Below are 19,947 nucleotides of genomic sequence, written 5' to 3'. Positions count from 1 at the left end.
TTCGTCCATCCTTCCATCCACACACAAACGCACAAAGCTCTGGCACTCACCATGGAAACCGCATGGTTTTGCAGGGCATTTGTTTTGAGGGGGGTTGGGCATGTCTCTCAGTGCATCAGATCAATAGAAAAAAAAGCCTGTTCCAGACACAATTTGGCGAGAAGCAGCGTGTTCGGCTCGGTGCCTGCTCCGTGTCTAATGGCTGCATGGCTTTTTTTTTTTTTTTTTTTCAATAATCAAGCTGCAACTTGTCAGTTTTTGAATTAATAGATGCTTGTGTTTCTGTTTAGTGGACTGTGTTTGCATCGAAGCTTCGTGGCTTATGGCTTTCCCATAATGCTTTTAGCCATGCTCATCTTACAAGCTGTACTGAGTGGCAGTTTTTCCATCCATCATTCACAGCATTTAGGATTACTTTTTTTATGAGCATAACTGTAAAAAGTGTGTGTGTGTGCTTGTAAGTTTGGTCTTCACACCCCCCCCCCCTTCCTTATCCTAATAATAGCTAATGAAGTAGATGGAGTGCGGCTAATTGAATTATTCTCTTCTGCTCTTCGCAAGAGCTGTGGGGTGGGCAGCTGGACTGTGTGTGTGTGTGTGTGTGTGTGTGTGTGTGTGTGTGCGCTTGACCAGCTGTTATCGACTGGTTTGACATCGGCTGAATGCTCAGGGTCTTATGTTTGGGTCTGTTAAACAGACCTCCTCTTCCTAATTGCTTATTTTTGGAAATGGAGAATGTAAATCATTTTGCAGTGATTCTAAGTATGTCATCCCTTTTTAGTGATCTTTGTTAATTTCTTTCGGAGACCATAAGGGGGCGGTATAGAGTCTGTAGGCTTTATTCACTAATTTAGCTACACGGTGCACACAGTGAAATTTGTCCTCTGCATTTAATCCATCACCCTGAGTGAGCAGTGGGCAGCCATGACAGGCGCCCGGGGAGCAGTGTGTGGGGACGGTGCTTTTGCTCAGTGGCACCTTGGCGGCTCGGGATTCGAACCGGCAACCTTCTGAATACGGGGCCGCTTCCTTAACCGCTAGGCCACCACTGCCCCGGCCACTTGTTTTGTGTGTTCTTTTTTCTGGAAGCTACAGTAGATACCGATGGCCTTTTGCCACTGGAAGGTTTATTTTGAGATGTTTATTTTTCATATACTCAACACCCCTCTGCCAGTTGAATCGCTAGTTACCCCAAGAAACACCATTACTAGTGTTCTGTGGCCCTTGGAAGGATGTCAGGCTCCCACTGTTGTTTTCGAATTACGTAAATGCTGCCGGAATTTATTTCCAGGCCGCGAGAGCCTAGAGCGCGGCGCCGGAGACTGCCGGTGGCTGCGATCTTATTTCACCTCCATTCCACAAATCGCCGGCTGCTCTGAGTCAGAGTAAAAGATGTCCATTCCCCTCCTTTTTTCTTTTTTTCTTCCACCGTGAGACGGCGTGTATTTCTACTGCGGGCTACAGGCCGACACCTCAGCAACCCTGTACGGGTTTTTAAAGAGGCAGCGTCTCTGTTCATCACAAACTTTGCCGATCAGGTGATGACCAAGTCTCCTGCAAAATACGCCGCTCTGAAATTCCCTTTTTAAAGGTCCCCTGACATGGAAATTTGACTTTGTGATATTAGATTAACATTAACATTAATACGAGCCTGTCTGTGGTCCTGCAGTGGCTAGAAATGGTGATAGGTTCTTAGATGGTCAGATCTGGAATTGTCCCCTTATGACATCAAAAGGGGAAAGGTTACCTCCCGTTTCTCATCCTTTGTCAAACCAAAGGATTTCGGAGCCTTCCCCTAAATCATTGTCCTCCAGCCTTCGTGGCTTGATGTGTGAACCATTACAGTTGCTCAGTGATTTGATGTAAAAATGAGAACCAGCTATTTTTTTTTTTTTTAGTAAGTTCATGCGAGACTGAAGAACCAGTGGGTTTCATTTTTTCTGGAAAAACGGCGACACGACTTCCTGTCGGCGCCAAACATCAAGGTTGTTGAATGGTATTGATGACATCATTTCCGTGAATGCTGCTCTCCTCTTCATCCTGCCCATATCCTTTTGGAAAGAGACTTCAGATACAATATTCGGGGAACTTTTGGGACCTTCATGGGACCCTTTTAAAAGAATTTAGTATTTTAGACCATCTGTGAAGATTCAGTCATCCATGTATATTTGTCTGAAAGTAGAGTCATGGCAACTGGACTTTCATTCTTTAAGGTAGAGACGTTTCATTCTGCATCCACAGGTTGACAGAGTTCTGTGGATGCAGAATTAAAGAATGAAAGTCCAGTTGCCATGACTTTAGTATTTTCGATTATCTGCCTTTTGGCTCTCGTTTTAACAAAGTCATTTTCTCTCCAGGAAGAACCCTGCTGGAGAAGTTTTTCCGGCAGGAAGAGGACGCCCCACCTGAAGAGGCGGAGAAGCTGTGCTCGCGGATCCTGGCCATGGGGCTGCTGCTGCCCTTCAGTGACTGTTTCCGAGAGCAGTTCGGCGACAGCACGTCCCAAATTGCACCCAAGTTCGATGTGAGTCGTCTCGCTGCACTTCCTCCTCTTATTTACTAAAATCACAATTTAGCATTTATTTGTTTAGTAGTAAAAAAAAAAAAAAAAACTTTTAGACCTGTCTGAGTATACATTATAAATTAAACATTCAAATGAGTTTAATCAGCCATTGGGAGGAAAGCCTGAAGAAAAACATGAGTAATGAGAGGATTTGAGGTTTCCAATGCGGATTTGACAATCAACAAAACCTTCGGTTAGTTACACGCCATTCCACCAATAAGAATAAGATGTGCGCAATATAAGCGGATTTTGGATTTGCAGCGTGGAACCTTCTGCCGTTCCCTGCCTGCAGTAGACACTGCCCATGTGCTGGGTGCTGCCTTGGCAGTCCTAGGCGGTTGGGGGTCACATGACGTGGGTCCTTGAATGTAATTGGCTGTGTCTTCCCTCAACTTAAAAAGAGATCTGCACCAGCCTGGCTTTTGGCAGAACAGCTCTCCGCTCCTCACGTGGGGCCATCTGGCGGCCGTGTCCTGAAAGAGCCGAGCTCTCGTTCTGGCTAATGCAGAATCTTGCGCCCCTCCCTAAAAACATAAATATATTCAATTAGCTTCTTATCCTCATTGATCAACGGTAAAAACAGATGTCGCATGACCAGAGCTGGACGCTGGTAGGCATTTTGAACGGCGCTGTTCAGACAGGATGCCGAGACTGATCGTCCCGGGACTCGTGTTGTTATGCGCCACCCTGTAGCTGCAGAGTCACGGTCAGCAGTTTTCATCGTGTCGCTGACATTGATGGTCAACCCCCCCCTCGTTAGAACAGATCACCATACGAGATCGAGAGATGAAGAACAATATCTGACCGCTCCTCCTGTTTCGTGCCTGGACACCGAGAGAGAAGGAGCTGAGCCGCGCTGAGGAACCTGATCTGACTGCAGACAGGTCACCCCTGCAAAGCTGGAATGAAGAAAAAACGGTCCGGACGAAGATGCCGCGTCTGAGGAGCAGCTGTGAGATTGTCCTGTACGGGTAGAATGGAAACGGATTACCTTGAACTGGAACGTCACCTTCCCTCGGACAGCCCCACGGGGACAGCCTGCAGACGTGTCTCCCTGCAGCTCCAGCGACAGAATGCAGGGGGAGAAGAGGAGGACCGGGACACGCCGCAGCTTCTTCTCTTTTTCGTATTTTCCTTTCGGTTTGGCGCCCCAGCTGTGGAGACGTGCACCTACATACAGGTAGAATAAAGCCGAGAGGACACTGACTGTGCATGTGTGTGTGTGAAGTATGAAGTGGAGCCCATGGAAGGTCCAGAGGACGGCCACACACCCTGCTGCTCCTCGAACCCGCGGGACTGGGCGGTCCTGGCCCCGGTGCCGGAGTTCGTGCGGGAGCTGCTGGAGGCGGTGAGCGGCCCCAGTCGGGGGGAGGAGCGCGAGAGACGGCTGGACCTGGCCTGGCTGAAGCTCAAACGCACAGTCCGCAGGAAGTGCAGCCTGTTTGAGCATCTGCAGGTCAGCCTTGGGAGCAACGCTAAGGAGATAATGAGCATTACAACTGAGCCATTAAACTACCCACAGAAACCAGTAGTAGTTTATCTACAAGAAATACTTTTTTTTTTTTTTTTTTTCCCCCCCAGCAACTGACTAGTTTGTTCAGCATGATGCTCACTATGGAGTTGGTGATAATGCGCTGATGCCAAAGGGTGACACTGCAGTTTTTGTGACAGATTCTCTGTAGCAGGCCAGGATGAAAATGCCTTTATTTATCGTACACAATGGGTGCATTGAATTGCAGTGCTCACACTCCAAAGGCTACTATGTAGTGACACTGGTAGCTATTTGAACAGTTAAACCAGGCCATCTGCATCAATTTCATGCAATCACGCAAGATTTATTTATTTTTTTTAAATCATTGGTTAAGTCATGTGTACTGTTGATCAGTAGACTAGACCAGAGAAAAATATTATTAGAAGACTTAAAACTAGCGCTGACTGTCGATGGGCTCTTATTAGACATGTGGAACGTTGTGTGCGTTTCCAGATTGGGCAGTTTTCTGTTTTGTGATAAGTGAAGCAATTGTCATTGTGGAACACAGCACAGCACACGGTGACGCAACAAATTGTGTCCTCGGCATTTAACAATCACCCTTGGTGAGCAGTGTGTGGGGACAATCTTTGCTCAGTGGCACCTTGGCGGACTGAGATTCGAACCGGCAACCTTCTGATTACGAGGCCGCTTCCTTAACTGCTACGCCACCAGTATTCTATGAATACTATTTTGTAGTATAACTAAACAAAAAAAAAAGTCCCTGGCAAACCTGGTTACCTTTTGACTTTGGCATTTGATTTGATTGCTTGCCCTACCATCGTTATGAGCAGCTATTAGTACAGCAGTTTCTAACCATACAGGTGGAAACATAAATAATGTGACATGCACATAGTCAGTTTTTTTTTTTTTTTTTTTTTTTATTAAAATATTATATTTGGCACATTTATTGGTATTAAGTTATGTGTGTGTGCTCGCACATGCGTACTCCCCTCTTCCATATGCAAACAAGCCCACTTGAGTTAGTGAGATCTGATAAGGACTGAAAGGTAAACACCCCATTTGTCACAGTCTCCGCGTTCAGACTGATGTTCGTCTCTTTGTAAACACGCTGCAGCAAATCCCACAGTTCCCTGCCTCCAGGCGGTTTAGCTCTGCTTTGAAGGTCTTGAGCAGTCCAGAGACTGAATCACCTCTTCCAAGATTGATGGTGGCCCTATGCAGAACTCATGTTCTCAGCTAAGGAAAATAATCAATTTTAATTGATTTTGTTCTTTCATCTCTTCTACTTCATGCCAAAAATCTAAATTAAAAATAACTAAAATGCACTCATCAGTGGTGTACCAACATAGTAAGTACAATTTGACCGGAACGTCTTAACCAGAGCGATTTATAGTCACCACAAAAGCATCTGATATATGCTGTAAATGTGAATATGTAGGTTAATAATCTCTACTTATTATTCCTCCCTCGGATCTACATGCTGCTTCCAAAATCTCTGCATGTCTAGCTGACATCTCATCTTGAATGGTAGCCCATCTCCTCAAACTCTGTCCCACCAAAACTGAACTAATATTCATTCCAGCAGATTCTTCACCACATCAGGATCTTGCTATTTAGCTGGACAACTCACAGGTCTCTCCTTCTACAACAGCCCGCAACCTTGGAATAACAATAGACAACCAACTCTCCTTCTCGACTCACAATCTTTCCTGCTCATGTAGATTCCTTCTCTACAATATCAGACGAATCCGCCATTACCTGGCAACCCAGGCCACCCAGAAACTGGTTCAGTCCTTAGTAATCTCACGACTGAATTACTGCAACTCCCTTCTAGCTGGTCTACCTCTATATACCATCCGACCTCTACAACTAATACAAAATGCAGCAGCACGACTGATCTTCAACCTTCCCAAATTCTCCCACACCTCCCCTCTGCTACGTTCCCTCCACTGGCTCCCAGTAGCTGCCCACCCTGCATCAGCTTCAAAATACTGATGCCTCCCTACAAAGCCAAACATGGAGTAGCACCATCCTACCTCACAGCCCTTATTACACCCCGCACTGCACCTCGTAGACTCCGAGCCTCCAGTACTGCTCGACCTTCCTCTTTAGAGAATATTTAGATTAACTTGTAACCTTCTTATTGTCTGACTTATGTATAGAAACTACAACAGAGTGAATTTAAAAAGATTGTATTCATTGTTGGGGGTCCTAGTGAACCAGAATTGATCACCTCATTGATTGTAACATGGAAGCATGTTGTAAGCCGCTCTGGTTAAGGGCGTCTGTCAAATGCCTTTAAATGTAAATGTTTTGTCTATTCTTGGAAGGATCTGAAACAGTGCTAGGTTTTTTTTTACTTTTCATACAGGACTATTAGCATGGCATCTGAAATGAAGTCCCCCAAATATAAGCTTTTTTTCCTAATTTAACTTGTGGGGCCACCATTTTACCCTTTGTGTTCTGATTTGACTTGTCAATCATTTGCATGTGACCGTTCAGTCCAAAATGAATATTTTCTCCTTTCTCCTTTCACACAGCATGACCAGCTTTACACCTGGGCAGCGGTCAGCCAGCCCCCCCACTCGCTGGAGCACTTTGAAGGGCGCCTCCCCAGCCACCTCAAGGCTCTTTGGCCCCCACCGCGACCAGGCGTGGAGGAGAAGGTGGCGCTTAAGTACACCGAGGCCGGTAAGCATGTCTGTGGCACCTTACCATGGGGTAGTTGTGAAAACCTTGACCAAACCACTGCTTAATGCAGTTGATTTGTTAATCGCCTTTCTTTTGGGCTCTTCACTTTCTTCTTTCACTCCCTCTCTCTCTTTCTTTTTTTCCTCTTTTAAATGCACTCTCATTAGCTGTTGGCATGCCCGCTTTGGGCTTTTGTTTGCTTGCAGATTTATGCCTCCCATGAAAGGGGCAAAGGAAAAAGTAAAGGGTGTGCAAACAAGTTTAAAATATGCAGGCGTGCACATAGCCCTGCAAACAGCAACTTTTCAGAAGGTGCCGGGACGAAAGGACCTGACTAATTTTTTTCCCCCCCAATAATAAATAAATGAATAATAATAAAATATTAATCACACACAGGTTTTTGAGAGTGTTTGAGGGGGAGGTGCTTATCTGTTTAAATGGGGCTTGTCTCTAAACCGGATATTTCTCCTTTACTTCATGCTGTTGTACCTACAGAGGATGAGGGTGAGTTATTTTTGCAAAATTTTGTGTCATTCATTTCTGTAGGAGGGTTTACTGGCAATTGGGTCTTTTTATTTAAATTTGATTTATTTTTTCTTCTTTGCCATCAATCCAAGTAGTTTTATTCTTCTCAACTGTTGCCTAGCAACCATGGGTCCATGCCTACTAAACAACAACAACAAAAAAAAGCGGCCTCTTAATTTCACTGAATTTCTCAGCTTTTTTCATGCCTAACACTACACAATCTCTCTGCCTTCAAGATGCTGACACATGCAAAGCAGTAATGTGTTGCATCTGAGCAGTTCCACTCATCTGTACTTGTTTATGCATGCTGCATTCTACTCCGCATCGACCTCATCAATCATCGGTGTTTTAACAAACAGCATGTTTATGCCGTTATGTTGTGCAGGAAAACTTGGCAACCATTTCGCTCTCCTTTTAATGCTGTAGTTCATGCTGATTTCTTCCATGGGGTTACATTCAGCCCCTGCTGATTTATTCTTAATTTAACAGAATTCAATATTAACTCCCAATATTCCACTGTTTGTATTTTATGGCAAAATCCTCCTTTTGTCACTGCATCATGTGACTTTGTTTTTGATGCTCCTTGTGTTTTGTTTTTGTTTTTTTGTCTCATTTTGTTTGCAGAGCATCAGAAGGTCCTGCAGGGCTTGAGGAAGCAGCAGCAGCAAGAGATTCAGGAGCTCCAGGTAAAAATTTAGCTGGTAATTTTTGGTAATCAAAAAAATAAATAGAATTTAAAGAAAAGCCTTGAGTCCACATGTTTTTTGACCACTGATTAAGTAGACTGTTCTGATGTGGCCCAAATTCTCATAATCTTGCACAATTTAATTAAAGAGCCATTTTATACTTACATTTATTAGGTAAACTGGATAAAGTGCAGTCAGCTATTAGGTAATCTTTTGAAAGTGCTTCTGCAGTACTCCTCTAGAGGGCAGCAGGTTGCTTGATAAATTCGAGTACAGTTTGAATACAGTTTATTGGCCTGTATGTTTTATTTGGATTCATCTGTTTTGAACATTTTGCTCTAAATGTCATCTTTTCATTACTAGCTCCAGATTGGCTGGAATCCTGCCTGAATAGGCTTTTGTATTGAGGCACCCATCTTTACTTTTAAATATGGCATGGTAATCATATCATTAGTGACAATTATACATATATTTTCCCACTATTTTTGTTCATTATCATTATTTGCATTTAGAATGTTTTGGGCACAAAAGACCATTTCTACCATGTTTTACCGGTACACATTTCAGGAATTAAATAATTAAATAATAATAACAAAAAACCTTACAAATGGAAGTAGTTTTTGTGTTTTTGCATTAGTGAGCATGAATGAAACCGAAGACTGTGTTGGATTACTCTGTAGGCATTATTTTAACAAGCATGTTGCTTATTGCTCTGCTGTTTGTGTAAGTCGGATTCATATCACTCACGTCAATCCACGATAAAATCGTGGACTTGTTTATATAGGGAAACGCTATACATAAAGCTTGTGTGTGGCGTGACCGAATTCAATGCTGCCCTGACACTCCCTCATCCGAGCTGCTCAGGGTTCGGCTTATCTCAGCTGTGGCCCAGGAGAGACGCATGTGAGCGGATGTTGGTGTTCTGTTTTTTTTTTTTTTTTTTTTTTTTTTTTTTTTTTTTCTCTCCACCCTTCTGCCAACTAGACTGTTATACCTGGATGTTTTCTCCAGCTTGCTGCTGTATAGAGGACCCCACCCATAACCACATTGCCCGGCAGAAACTGTGAACATGATAAAGCATTTAGCTGATTATTCACAGTGGCTTTGAGTTGGTTAATTAATTATGGGGGAAATAACTTGCATTCTCAAAATATGCAGGTTGGTCGAAGGCTATGATTATTCTGAGCTAGAGAAGGAGTGGTAACACACGAGCACGTGAACCAGAAGACCTCAAAGTCACAGGTTCAAACCCACAAGTTCAAACTACCCCTGAGCAAGACACTTTTACATTTAAGGCATCCTAATCAGTGACAATAAATGTATGGAAGAAGTAAGTAATTTAGGCAGTTTTGTGTGCATTTGGCCCATGAAAAGTTAATGTTGGTTGTAAAAAAATGAAGTGATGGGAGCGGGTTTACATCATCCAGAATGAGGAAGCAGGGTGCGTGGGAGCGGTCAGTCATTACAGAGTATTCCCTCTGTGTTCTTTTCTTGGTCTTTTATATATTTATGTAAATCCCGAAGATCATCTTGTCCATTGATCCAAAAGTTGTGTCTGTTGTAGAGCTTTGAAAACCGGTCTCCGTGTCATCAGGTCAGTAAGCAGCGTGGACCGGACTGGCTTTTGGATGTCTTCTGAATCTCATTTATTAATTTCAGGTCTTCCACATGTTGGTTTTTCCCTTCTCTCGTTCTCGTCCAGGAGGAGTCTGTGCTGAAATCAGTCCGGCTGAAGCAGGAACACGTGAACGTCATTCAGCAGCTGGAACAGACCATCGAGGACCTGCGCACCAAAATCGCCGAGCTGGAGAAGCAGCACCCTCTGCTGGACAAGGACATCAGCACCAAGGACCAGGAGTGCGGCGGAGAGGACTGCCTGCTGCGGGACGTCTGTGACGTGGACCTGCAGACCGAAGAGGGGGGCTTGAGCGGCGGCTGCCTGGAGGCCAAGTCGGTCCAGACGTCGCCGCTGGACGAGAGCTTTAGATTCAAAGTGCCTTCACCCCCTGATTCCTCCTCTGTGCCACCCTCTTTACCCCCGGCTCCCCTGGTATCAGCAGAGGGTCCGCCTTCAGATTTGCCCCCCAAGCTATCCGTGCCAACGTCCCCCAAATCAGGACAAGGCTTTGTTTGCACGTGCCAGCAGCAGAAAGGTGACGTTTGTGCGCCCCCCCCACCTCCACCTCTTCCAGGGCTGCCTGTTCCGCCACCCCCACCCCCATTGCCTGGCTTCTCTGGACCTCCTCCTCCACCCCCTCCACCCTTACCTGGCGCCGCTGTGCCACCACCCCCGCCCCCTCCTCCACTGCCAGGATGTCCGGCTCCAATGCCACCACCGGCACCCCCCCTACCAGGCTTCGCTCCTCCTCCTCCTCCTCCTCCTCCTCCCCCTCCTCCCCTACCTGGAATGGGACCACCAGCACCCCCACCTCCACCGCCTCCACCTCCGGGCATGGCGGGGCCCCCACCTCCGCCCCCTCCTCCAGGAGCCTGTGGCCCGGCTCCACCCTTTGGCTTGGGGTCTCTTCCGCCTCCTCTACCCCTGGGGCTCTACACCCTGGGCCTGCAGCAGGAGAAGGCGGCACGCAAGCAAGTGGTGGAGCCTCCCAGACCGATGAAACCCCTGTACTGGACCAGGATACAGCTACACACCAAAAAGTAACCCCGCCTCCCTCCTTTTACGGCGTTACTGTTCACTATCTGCCTTGGTTTATCCATGCGGTATCAGCAGGAAGAGCGAGAAGGTGATGGAGAAGATCAGTATTTACTTTTACGCACGCTGAGCTTCTCCAGACACTTCCTCGTGCCACACCTGGACCGCTGACCACTACATATCATTAAAAATTTCTCATTTCATTTATGGCATTTAGTCTGCATCACTGGCTTCCCCCTCTGACCCTGAAAAGCCCTCATCAAGTCACATGACCGGAACGGTTCATTATTGGCTTCACTAATAGAGCGGCTGTTCCGTCCCAGTCCTCTAAATGTTCCCCTCTCATATGGTGGTTCTGTCTTTCCAGCTTTTAATAATGCATTGGTCTGTAGTGATCCCCAGCGATCTTCTGAAGTGTTTCAGTCGCTGGACACAAGCCAAACTCTGGGACCACGGGATGCTTCTGACGTGCTTGATGAGACTGTCTTTGCCGCGGTAGCTTTAGTCACGGCAGTAATAAGTCAGTCCAAAGGTTTTTGTACGGGTCCCTAATGTCAATACCAACGTTGTGTGGATGCTGATGGCACTGCGCCCTCTAGTGAATGGTAGTTCACCTGCATTTGCCATTATGCTGCTATGGAATTTTATATGCGTGTTTGTAGGTATACTAGTGCATCTCAAATAAATTGATTGTTCTGCAAAACATTAATTAATCAATTATTTATTTATTTTAAAGGTTAACCTTTTTATGTGCTGCCTTTGTTACACAATACAGGGTTATGATGCCCATTTTTTTTATTTTGCAGATTTTGTTTTATCTGTGTTATCTGTAGAGGGTGAAGTGACACTTTTTTTTTTTTTTTTTTTTTTTTTTTTTTTTTTTTGACCCTCTGTGTCGAACTGTCCTTTCTGTTTCAGGGAGCCCAGTACATCCCTGGTGTGGGAGAGCATGGAGGAGCCCAGCGTGGACTTTGAAGAGTTTGTGGAGCTTTTCTCCAAAACTGCAGTGAAGGAGAAGAAAAAGCCACTTTCCGACACAATCACAAAATCCAAGACAAAGCAGGTGAGAACAGATTGTCAAATTTTTTGATTTCATAATATGGTAATGTGTAGAGTGTGTAATTATGTGTGTAATATCATTGAATTTCGACCCAGATTTCTGTGTTTTTCTGCTTTGATGTTCTCCAGACTTTTTCCCTCCTCTGTGTGAGCGTCTCAGACTCGAGCCCCTCCATCTTTTTTCGTGTTTATTTATGACTTCTTTTTTTGATCCCGTGCTCCAGCTGCCCTGTTCTCCAGTTGAACTGGCGAAGGATGTGATCAAAGGCCGGAATATAGCGCTGTCGCTCCAGGCCTACATTCCCCAAACATTTGTGCGGAATTACTATCCTCCTTAAAAAAGAAGCAAAAAAATCTCTCTCCTTGTTGTCTAATAGACAATGGAAATAATTATCAAAAAAAAAAAAAAGAATATGGATTTTTATTTAGGTTCGTTTCTTTTCCTGTCCACGACGTAGATTGTAATCGGTCGGATATGCAGGGAAAAAGTATGTTTGGATTTCATGCTTGGAAGCTCTCGCTCTAAGCAATAATCTGCAGCAGTCATGGGTCAGAGTCACAATCTCCATATTCCCTTTCATTATGGTCCATTTGCTACTGACCGCAGATCAGTATGTCAGATTCTGACAGTAAAATGTTATACCCCCCCCCACTTCTACTATGTGCCCATGACGTAATATGTACCTTTGGTAATTAGATAAATGGTAATTAGATAACTTTTATTAACTTAGTTTTTTCCCCTCATTATACCCAGTTATGAGTTCTGTAATATTGGAAGAAAAAAAAACTCCCTTATACTCCCGGCATTGACACAGGAGTTTGGTCATTTTTGTAGGTGGTTTCAGGTTTGGGGTAGCAGAAGTGAGTGGCGGCAGCCTGGTTCTTGCTTTTCGGAGGTCTGCGGGTGCTTTGTTCTCGATGCAATATTTTTTATTTTATTTTTTTATTATAATTTTTTTCCCAAGTGGCGCCTACACCACTAATGCTGAGACCCCACTGCAGACTGCAGAGGCAGGAAGAAGGAAAAAAACTTTTTATATGAGTGGAATGGGGGGCTTCTGGGGGAAGAATGTCGAGCTGGTTTTATTAGACCTTACAACGTCTGAATGTTCCAGAATAAACATGTGCCACTGCGTCAAACACGATTTTAGCCCTTCTATACACTTAACCTTCGTCTAAATTCATTTCAGGGTCGCTTATTTCAGTGTTCTGAAGCGAAATCTGGTTGCAATTTGCAGTGCCAAATAAAGCATTTGGCAAATTCCAGTCGTTGTAACAATTGACCGGAAAATTCTTGGGTAAGGAATCTCACCTTTTGATGTACCTCTGGGCCGCTGAGCGTCCACTTAACAGAGCACGTTTAAAGCATTACCTCAGACAGCGTTTGATTGAAATAATTGGATTTTTCTTTTCCGTTCAACTCCTTGCAGCCAGAGGTTGCCCGGAAAAGTTTTCTTTTGGTTTAATTGTAGGAGGCATGCCAGCCACCCCCTCCTTTTCTTGCGGTGTTGATTAATTACCTTGCAAGAGATTTTTCTATTGGTTGACAAATGTTCAAAAGGAATTTTTAAAAAGCTTCACATCACATAGAAGTTCTGCATAGAACCAAAAATAAAACATTAATAGAAAAGTCTTGCCTTCAATGATTTGCTGCTCAGTGAGTGGATATAGCAAGACTGACATCCCATGTGCAATATTTGTTAGATACTTTTAATGGTGTTACTGAGGGCTGATTGGGTGTGGTGGCTTAGCGGGTAAGACACTCGCCCATGACCCAGACGACCACAAAGTCGTAGGTTCAATCTTCTCTTACTGCCATTGTGACCATGAGCAAGACCCTTAACCCGTAGTGTCTCCTGGAGGACTGTCCCTGGAACTACTGACTGTAAGGCGCTCTGGATAAGGGCGTCTAATAAATGCTGTAAATGTACTACTAATGAAATGGGAGGTAGTGGCCTAGTGGGTAAAACACTCGCCTATGAACTAGAAGACCCAGGTTCAAATCCCGCTTACTACCATTGTGTCCCTGAGCAAGACACTTAACCCTAAGTTGCTCCAGGGGGACTGTCCCCTGTAACTACTGATTGTAAGTCGCTCTGGATAAGGCCGTCTGATAAATGCCGTAAATGTAAATGTAAATGAAATGAATTAATAACCTCAGGCTAATTTATTGCACATACACAGAGGATGTAGCCCAGTTCATTACTTACTGACTTTTTTTTTTTTTTTTTTTTAATCAGAGAGGTCGCATAGGTCATGGGTGCCGGCGCCCATACCAGGTCATTGGCAGCAGAAATGAATGAAAGGCTTGATATGAACTTAGATATGGCTGATATCAGTTCTCAGCCGTCAATCATTCAGACCTTTAGTTTGTTTAAAGTTTCAGCTTTTCGCCATAGGACGTTTTGTTCACCTTGGAATAGTTGAATAAGGAGGGTTTGGTACGTGGAGCTCTCATATCTTTATATGTTGAGAAATAATGTGACCCAATAATGCAACATGGCCTCAATCGCCACACAAGGATAAGAAATAGGAGGATTTTGAAGGGAGAGGAGCCCAATGAATCCCTGTTTGCTGTGGGTGTGGCCTTTTAGAGACATTTATTAATGAGCTCACAAACAAGGGAAAGCACTTGATTTGTTTTAGGGCCAAATAACAGGGAAGTAAACAGGCTGGTTAAAAAGCCATCTGGCCATTTTTCACCCCAGAAAGCGAAATTACAACTCTGAGTAAATTGAAGTAAATGGAATAAATGCATTCTGTCCATGTGGCGGTGAAGGATTGCCCTCCAGTGCCTCGTCCCTCGTTTATATTTACAAAAACGTGGCCTTGTCGTGGAAAGTTGACCATTGTCTGTGGTGGCGATAAAAATCTGGAAGCTGGTTTTTGAAGAATTGCCTTTTGTTTGGAGCAGAATGATGGAGCAGCAGACAGGCAGATGGGTGACGTGGTTTTCCCCTCTCAGCACTCTGATAACTTAATTATGCAAGTCAGCAAATAAATATATGTTACCGTGGGACATTATTGCTTGCTGGCCGATGGTGAATGTATTTAGGCAGTAGAATCCAGTGCTTGCGTCTCACAGTGTACCACTACCTTGAGTGTAGCTATGCGGAAATTGTCTGTGCCGGAGTCAGAATGCAAGTTGGAACTGTTTGTGGTGTACTATAAATATATATATATTTTTTTGTACTTCCAAGTGTTATGACTGTGGTGGTGATCTAAGGCAGTGTTTTTATAAATGTGGAATATTCCTGGAGGGTCCAGAACATGTCAAAGCAAGACATTTCATGGGCCTGATATCTTCAGCGGCCATCTGCTTTCAATGTTTGCTGTTTGGTGCATATGCTTCTGGCTCGGACGGCCAGGTAATGTGTTAAACCGAGGTGTCAAGCCTCAGAAAAGTGTTGTCGAGTTCAGAGTTCTTTTTTTGAACCTGTTTTCTTGAGCAGTAGAGCATTGATTCTGGCCTGTAGTTATACTTTTCATCTTTGTTGTCATCAAAAGAAAATTATGGGTGAAGAAATTGATTTTTGTTTGCAGGCAGTATGCCCTTTTCTTTTCATTATTCCTTGTGCTGTGTGCTCTCTGCCTGTCAGGGTTGCCAACAGTGTTGTCCGGGACATCTACAGCTTCAGTCCTGTATTCCAATCACAGCCTCATTGGCCAATATTAGACTACAATAATGGCAAAAACATATTACTTAGTTTTAGACTATTTCGTGGCTTTGAAACTCGCGTCGAGCAGGCCTGAAGCGTTTTATAACACAAAAACTACAGATCCCATAAGTCACTGCGGCTCTTTCTCTGACAAACACGGTCTTTACATCGCAGCTGAATCTGTACAGATATAGTTTCCACTGGGGACGTGCCATACCACTGGTTCCAGTAAAAGTAAATTGAGGTTTGTATCGGCGATACTGATAATCTAAGTTTGGGATTCGGGGGCATTTGGGGTTGAAAAGTTGGCAGCCCTACTGGCTATAGCTAATTGACTTCTTTTTGGCCAGATATGCATGATACACCTTGTGACAACAAAAAAAAAAAGTGTCCCCTCTGAACTTCGGGGGCATGGAACAGTGGTGGCCTAGCAGTTAAAGAAGCGGCTCTTTGCCGGTTCAAATCCCGGTGCCACAGAGGTGCCAATTGAGCAAAGCACCGTCCCCACACACCGCTGCCCACTGCTCACCAAGAGTGATTGGTTACAACAGAGGACACATTTCACCGTATTCTGTGCTGCAGTGCATCACAATGTCAAACACTTCACTTGCACTTAAGCTGTTTTCAATGTCATATATGGAAGCACCACTAGATGGAGCTATTGTTCCAGACTACTTGAAATGAAAGGACCACTGTTAAATATCAATGCCTCAAAAACACACAATACTCTGCAGGTCAATATACATAATATATTAATATTGTATGTCTTAAATATATAATCCCTTCACCCTTCTGTTCGCATCACTGCTGCTTCCTGTGTTTGTCCCCTCAGGTGGTGAAACTCCTGAACAACAAGCGCTCCCAGGCTGTGGGCATCCTGATGTCCAGCCTCCACCTGGACATGAAGGACATTCAGCATGGTAAGGGCAGCATCCCATAGAAAGGTGGGTGTGGAGGAGAGAGAGCAAGCGAGACAAGCTCACCTTTTCTCTGTATTTAGTGACAAGTGATTTGTTTGCCCCCTCAACATTTTGGTGAGCAGTGGGCCACCATGAAAGGCGCTCGGGGAGCAGTGTGTGGGGACGGTACCTTGGTCAAGGGGACCCAAGTGGCACCTTGGCGTTTCAGGGTTTGAACCCTCGAGTGGAGGTAGCCTAGTGGTTAAGACTGTCACCTTTGAACCCAAAGACCACAAAGTCACAGGTTCAAACCCCACTTACTACCATTGTGTTCTTGAGTAAGACACTTAACCCTGAGTGTCTCTAGGAGGACTATCCCTGTCACTATCGATTTCAAAGTCGATTAATGCAATAAATTTATTCTGCAACCCTTCGGTTAAGAGTCGCCACTGACAATAAAATCCCACAATCTGAACACCATTTTTAAAGTGTAAAATGCTACTTAGCAGCACTGTGTATCCACACGAATATGCTGTTTTGTGCTGCTCCAACATTTTTGCTTGATCGAAATGGTTCATATCTCCCCACTTCCTCGTTTGTTTACAGCAGCGTCAGTCGCTTTTATTTTCTTCCGTTCTCCTCCAACCGCTGACGTGAGATTTGGAGTCGCGAATGCCTCCCTGGTATTCTGGACCTCCCTAAAGCCACTTCCCCTTTCTTTTCTCCGTAATCTGTTGATGGCGGCGATTAGCGCTATGGTGCCGCCATGTGTGTAAACAGGGCTACGAGATCTGCCACGCCGATGACCATCGAAGCGCAGGTTTCTCCTCAAACACGGCATGCAGGCCCGGGAAACGTGGGCAGACTGGGACCAGACCACTTCCTTCCATAGTGTTGGCTTTAGCGCTGACTCTTTTGTGGGGGAAAACCCAGTGCTTTCGGTTCTAGGACCTTTTGTCAAACCACCACCATTCCAGATCAGTCCAAGTACTCAGGTATTTCCCTGACATTTTGTGTTTGATGCGTTTTAAAAATAATGTGGGGATGGTGGGGTTCTCAGTCCAATCTGTACTCCCAATAACCGCAATCTCATGAAGCTGCTCATGATGATGGAAAAAACAGTATGCAGAGCAGACATAAATCTGGTATTATATCACCATAGTTCTACAGAATTAGTTGAATCTTTATAATAGATCAATATTATCTGTCTAGGGTGTCTAAATTTGCCAATCATTTGTTAAATGATCGACATAATTAATTATTCTTAAGATCCAGCTAGCCATGGTCCTCTGGTAAGAAGCTGATTACATATGAAGGACTAGAAGATACTGTGCTGCACTGTCTCTAGAGGATATATATTCTTCTTATAAAATGGCCAGTAGTCATGTTGGTAAGTTGTAGTGGAGGTTACTGGAGGTTTTTTTTTTTATGTTGCCAGAGACTGTTCACAGGTAAAGCTGAAAAGGGATTATGTAACTTTTTCATGGTTATTAGTAGCAGATCCAGAAATACTTTGTAAAATATGACCTTGTGTGGGCATAACATCCACACCGATAACTCACGTCAGGTATTTCTACTGGCTGTCTTTTTGTGGCGTGCCTACATAAAATTCCAGGTTTTACAGGAGCATGGCAATCTGGACTTCCTGAAGCCCTGTGAGATGTCGCAATCGCTCGGTCCTCCATCGGCTTTCCGAGGCCTGCAGTTATAGTTCAGTGGAAATCTGAAAGCGGTTGCATCAGTCAAATATTTATCACCAGTCGAGTTAATAACGGGAAATAAATAAGCAGCAGGGGCTCATGGTGTCGGACATCTGCGCTGGCAGTGGCCACATCGTGCTCTGCTCTATTCGGGGTATCAAAGCAATAGATGAAAGGCGTTGTTTGTTAAAAGTTGAACGCGCTTTGAGTGGCTGTGAGTGCTAAAGGACGTGTGCGTCCAGTGTTGAGAGTTGCATCCTGACAGAGGGAGGTGAAAACTCGCTCTCCCCTCATATGGACTAGTGGTGAGACTCCCAATAGCAAAAAGCCACAAAATGTTACCAGTGATAATAAAGGTATCCCAATACAACCTTCTTTCAGTTAGGGATGGGCGATTTATATGATTTAAATTCAGCTCGATCTTTGTGATTTTTTTCACAATCGTGAGTGTGTGTTAAATTGATAGCAGCTCCCCGATCCCCGCAAATTGAATAAGATATCCCAGGAAACGCCCATATTACCCAGCCCTGCTTTCAGTACCTACCCTTCAGTACCTTTCAGTACCTCCCTCGTGTGTCTTCCTTTATCTCTCCATTATATTTAGAGGGATTTTTTTTTTTGTTGTTGTTTGTTTCTTTTATTCATGATACAAATGTTCACAGGGATTATCTAAGGTAAATTAATTTTACAAAGGGCATCAAAGGCCATGGTCACTGTTCTCATGTGCTTGTGAACTGCTTTGGGCAAAACAATTCAGTAAACTATTCTAGAACGCATACAAAGTGGTTTTATTTGGAATGCTTTTATAATAAATGTAAAATTTGGACTCATACGTTAACTTTAGTTGGCGAAGGTACGTGATGGTTACCTGTAACTGAATTGGTCCATGAAAGCAGATATTCAGGTGATAACAATTTGAAAGATTAATTGGTCAATCTTCAAAGAAATATGCACCGATACAGCATGAATTACGTCTTTTTTTTTTTTTTGGTCTGAACTTAATGCGCCTGTTAATTTTTACTGTTTAATTTGGATTTTTTATATTCTGTTGAATGCTAACATTTTTAAAAAATGTTTTTCCTTCTCCTCGATCAGAACAAGGGTTAAATTTGCACACGCCAGGTTCGACATGTACCAACCAGGTCAACAATCGTATTAGTTCACCCAGTTTGGGGTGACATTAATATTACATGGGTTTGAATAATATGACATTTGGAATCACGTTAACAAAATACACATGATGTCCTGTATATCTGGTCATGCTTGCCAAATGTTTGTATGGAGAGAAGAACAAAAATTTGAAGGTCTAAGCCGACTCTCTCTCGCCCCCCACACACACACTCCTCCCCTCTTCCATCTGAATGTACCGTCAGGAATGTCAGTGTATATTTAATGCCGGTGCCAGAAGAATTTGTACTTAATTTTCATCTAATCAATGTGTTTATTCCTTCCAGAGTGCCGGGACGTGGGGTCTGGTCATTCTAGCTGAGTGCGAGTCATGGGGATTACGCGGTCGGCTTTGTTAAACATCCAGGCCCAGATTTCACAGGAATTTCTCCCTCGTCCTTTCATCTCGTGTGTTGCAGCCGCTGGCGCCAGATGATTTTTCAGAATTTCCTCGATGTTGTGAACCATTTTTCGGGGGGAGGTAGCACAGAGCGCTGTACTTGTTGAGACTTGGGGTCGTGCTCAGGAGGAGGTTTACGTGCCCAAACCAGGAGTCACCTGAAGGGGGATTCAATGGGACACTCGGTTCCTTCTAATCCAAGTAATCCGTTGTATTATGCACAATGGTGCGCTTAGCAGAGTTTTGCCAAAGGAATGTCATATGAAATATTACTTTAGGATTTAAACTGGAAATAAACTGGTAGAAACAAGTGACTGCCGGCGAATGGTCTATGTTGGAGTGGAGCGACTAACATTTATATTGGTGTGTAGTTATTTCTCACTACCTATGAAATTTTTCTAAACAGTTTTTAATGGGGGAGGAGTCTCTAGGCGTGATTGACCGACTGCTCAC

At 44.2% G+C, this 19,947-nt stretch overlaps 1 protein-coding gene across 2 annotated transcripts in view; it reads left to right on the top strand.

Moving 5' to 3' along the window:
* Positions 1–19,947, top strand: part of fmn2b (formin 2b) — a 51,679-nt gene that overhangs the window by 3,017 nt on the left and 28,715 nt on the right. Inside the window, exons 2-8 of one of the 2 annotated variants that reach the window (XM_028965609.1) lie at positions 2,358–2,524; positions 6,596–6,746; positions 7,242–7,250; positions 7,896–7,957; positions 9,660–10,615; positions 11,529–11,673; positions 16,161–16,248. In XM_028965609.1, the coding sequence (XP_028821442.1) occupies positions 2,358–2,524; positions 6,596–6,746; positions 7,242–7,250; positions 7,896–7,957; positions 9,660–10,615; positions 11,529–11,673; positions 16,161–16,248 (1,578 nt within the window). The remainder of the gene's footprint in view (positions 1–2,357; positions 2,525–6,595; positions 6,747–7,241; positions 7,251–7,895; positions 7,958–9,659; positions 10,616–11,528; positions 11,674–16,160; positions 16,249–19,947) is intronic. The other variant, XM_028965608.1, reaches the window with a different exon arrangement.

This window comes from Denticeps clupeoides, chromosome 2 (assembly GCF_900700375.1).
Source record: "Denticeps clupeoides chromosome 2, fDenClu1.1, whole genome shotgun sequence".
Lineage (NCBI taxonomy): Eukaryota > Metazoa > Chordata > Actinopteri > Clupeiformes > Denticipitidae > Denticeps > Denticeps clupeoides.
Note: the sequence above shows the minus strand (reverse complement) of the source record. Positions and strands in the feature narration are given on the sequence as shown.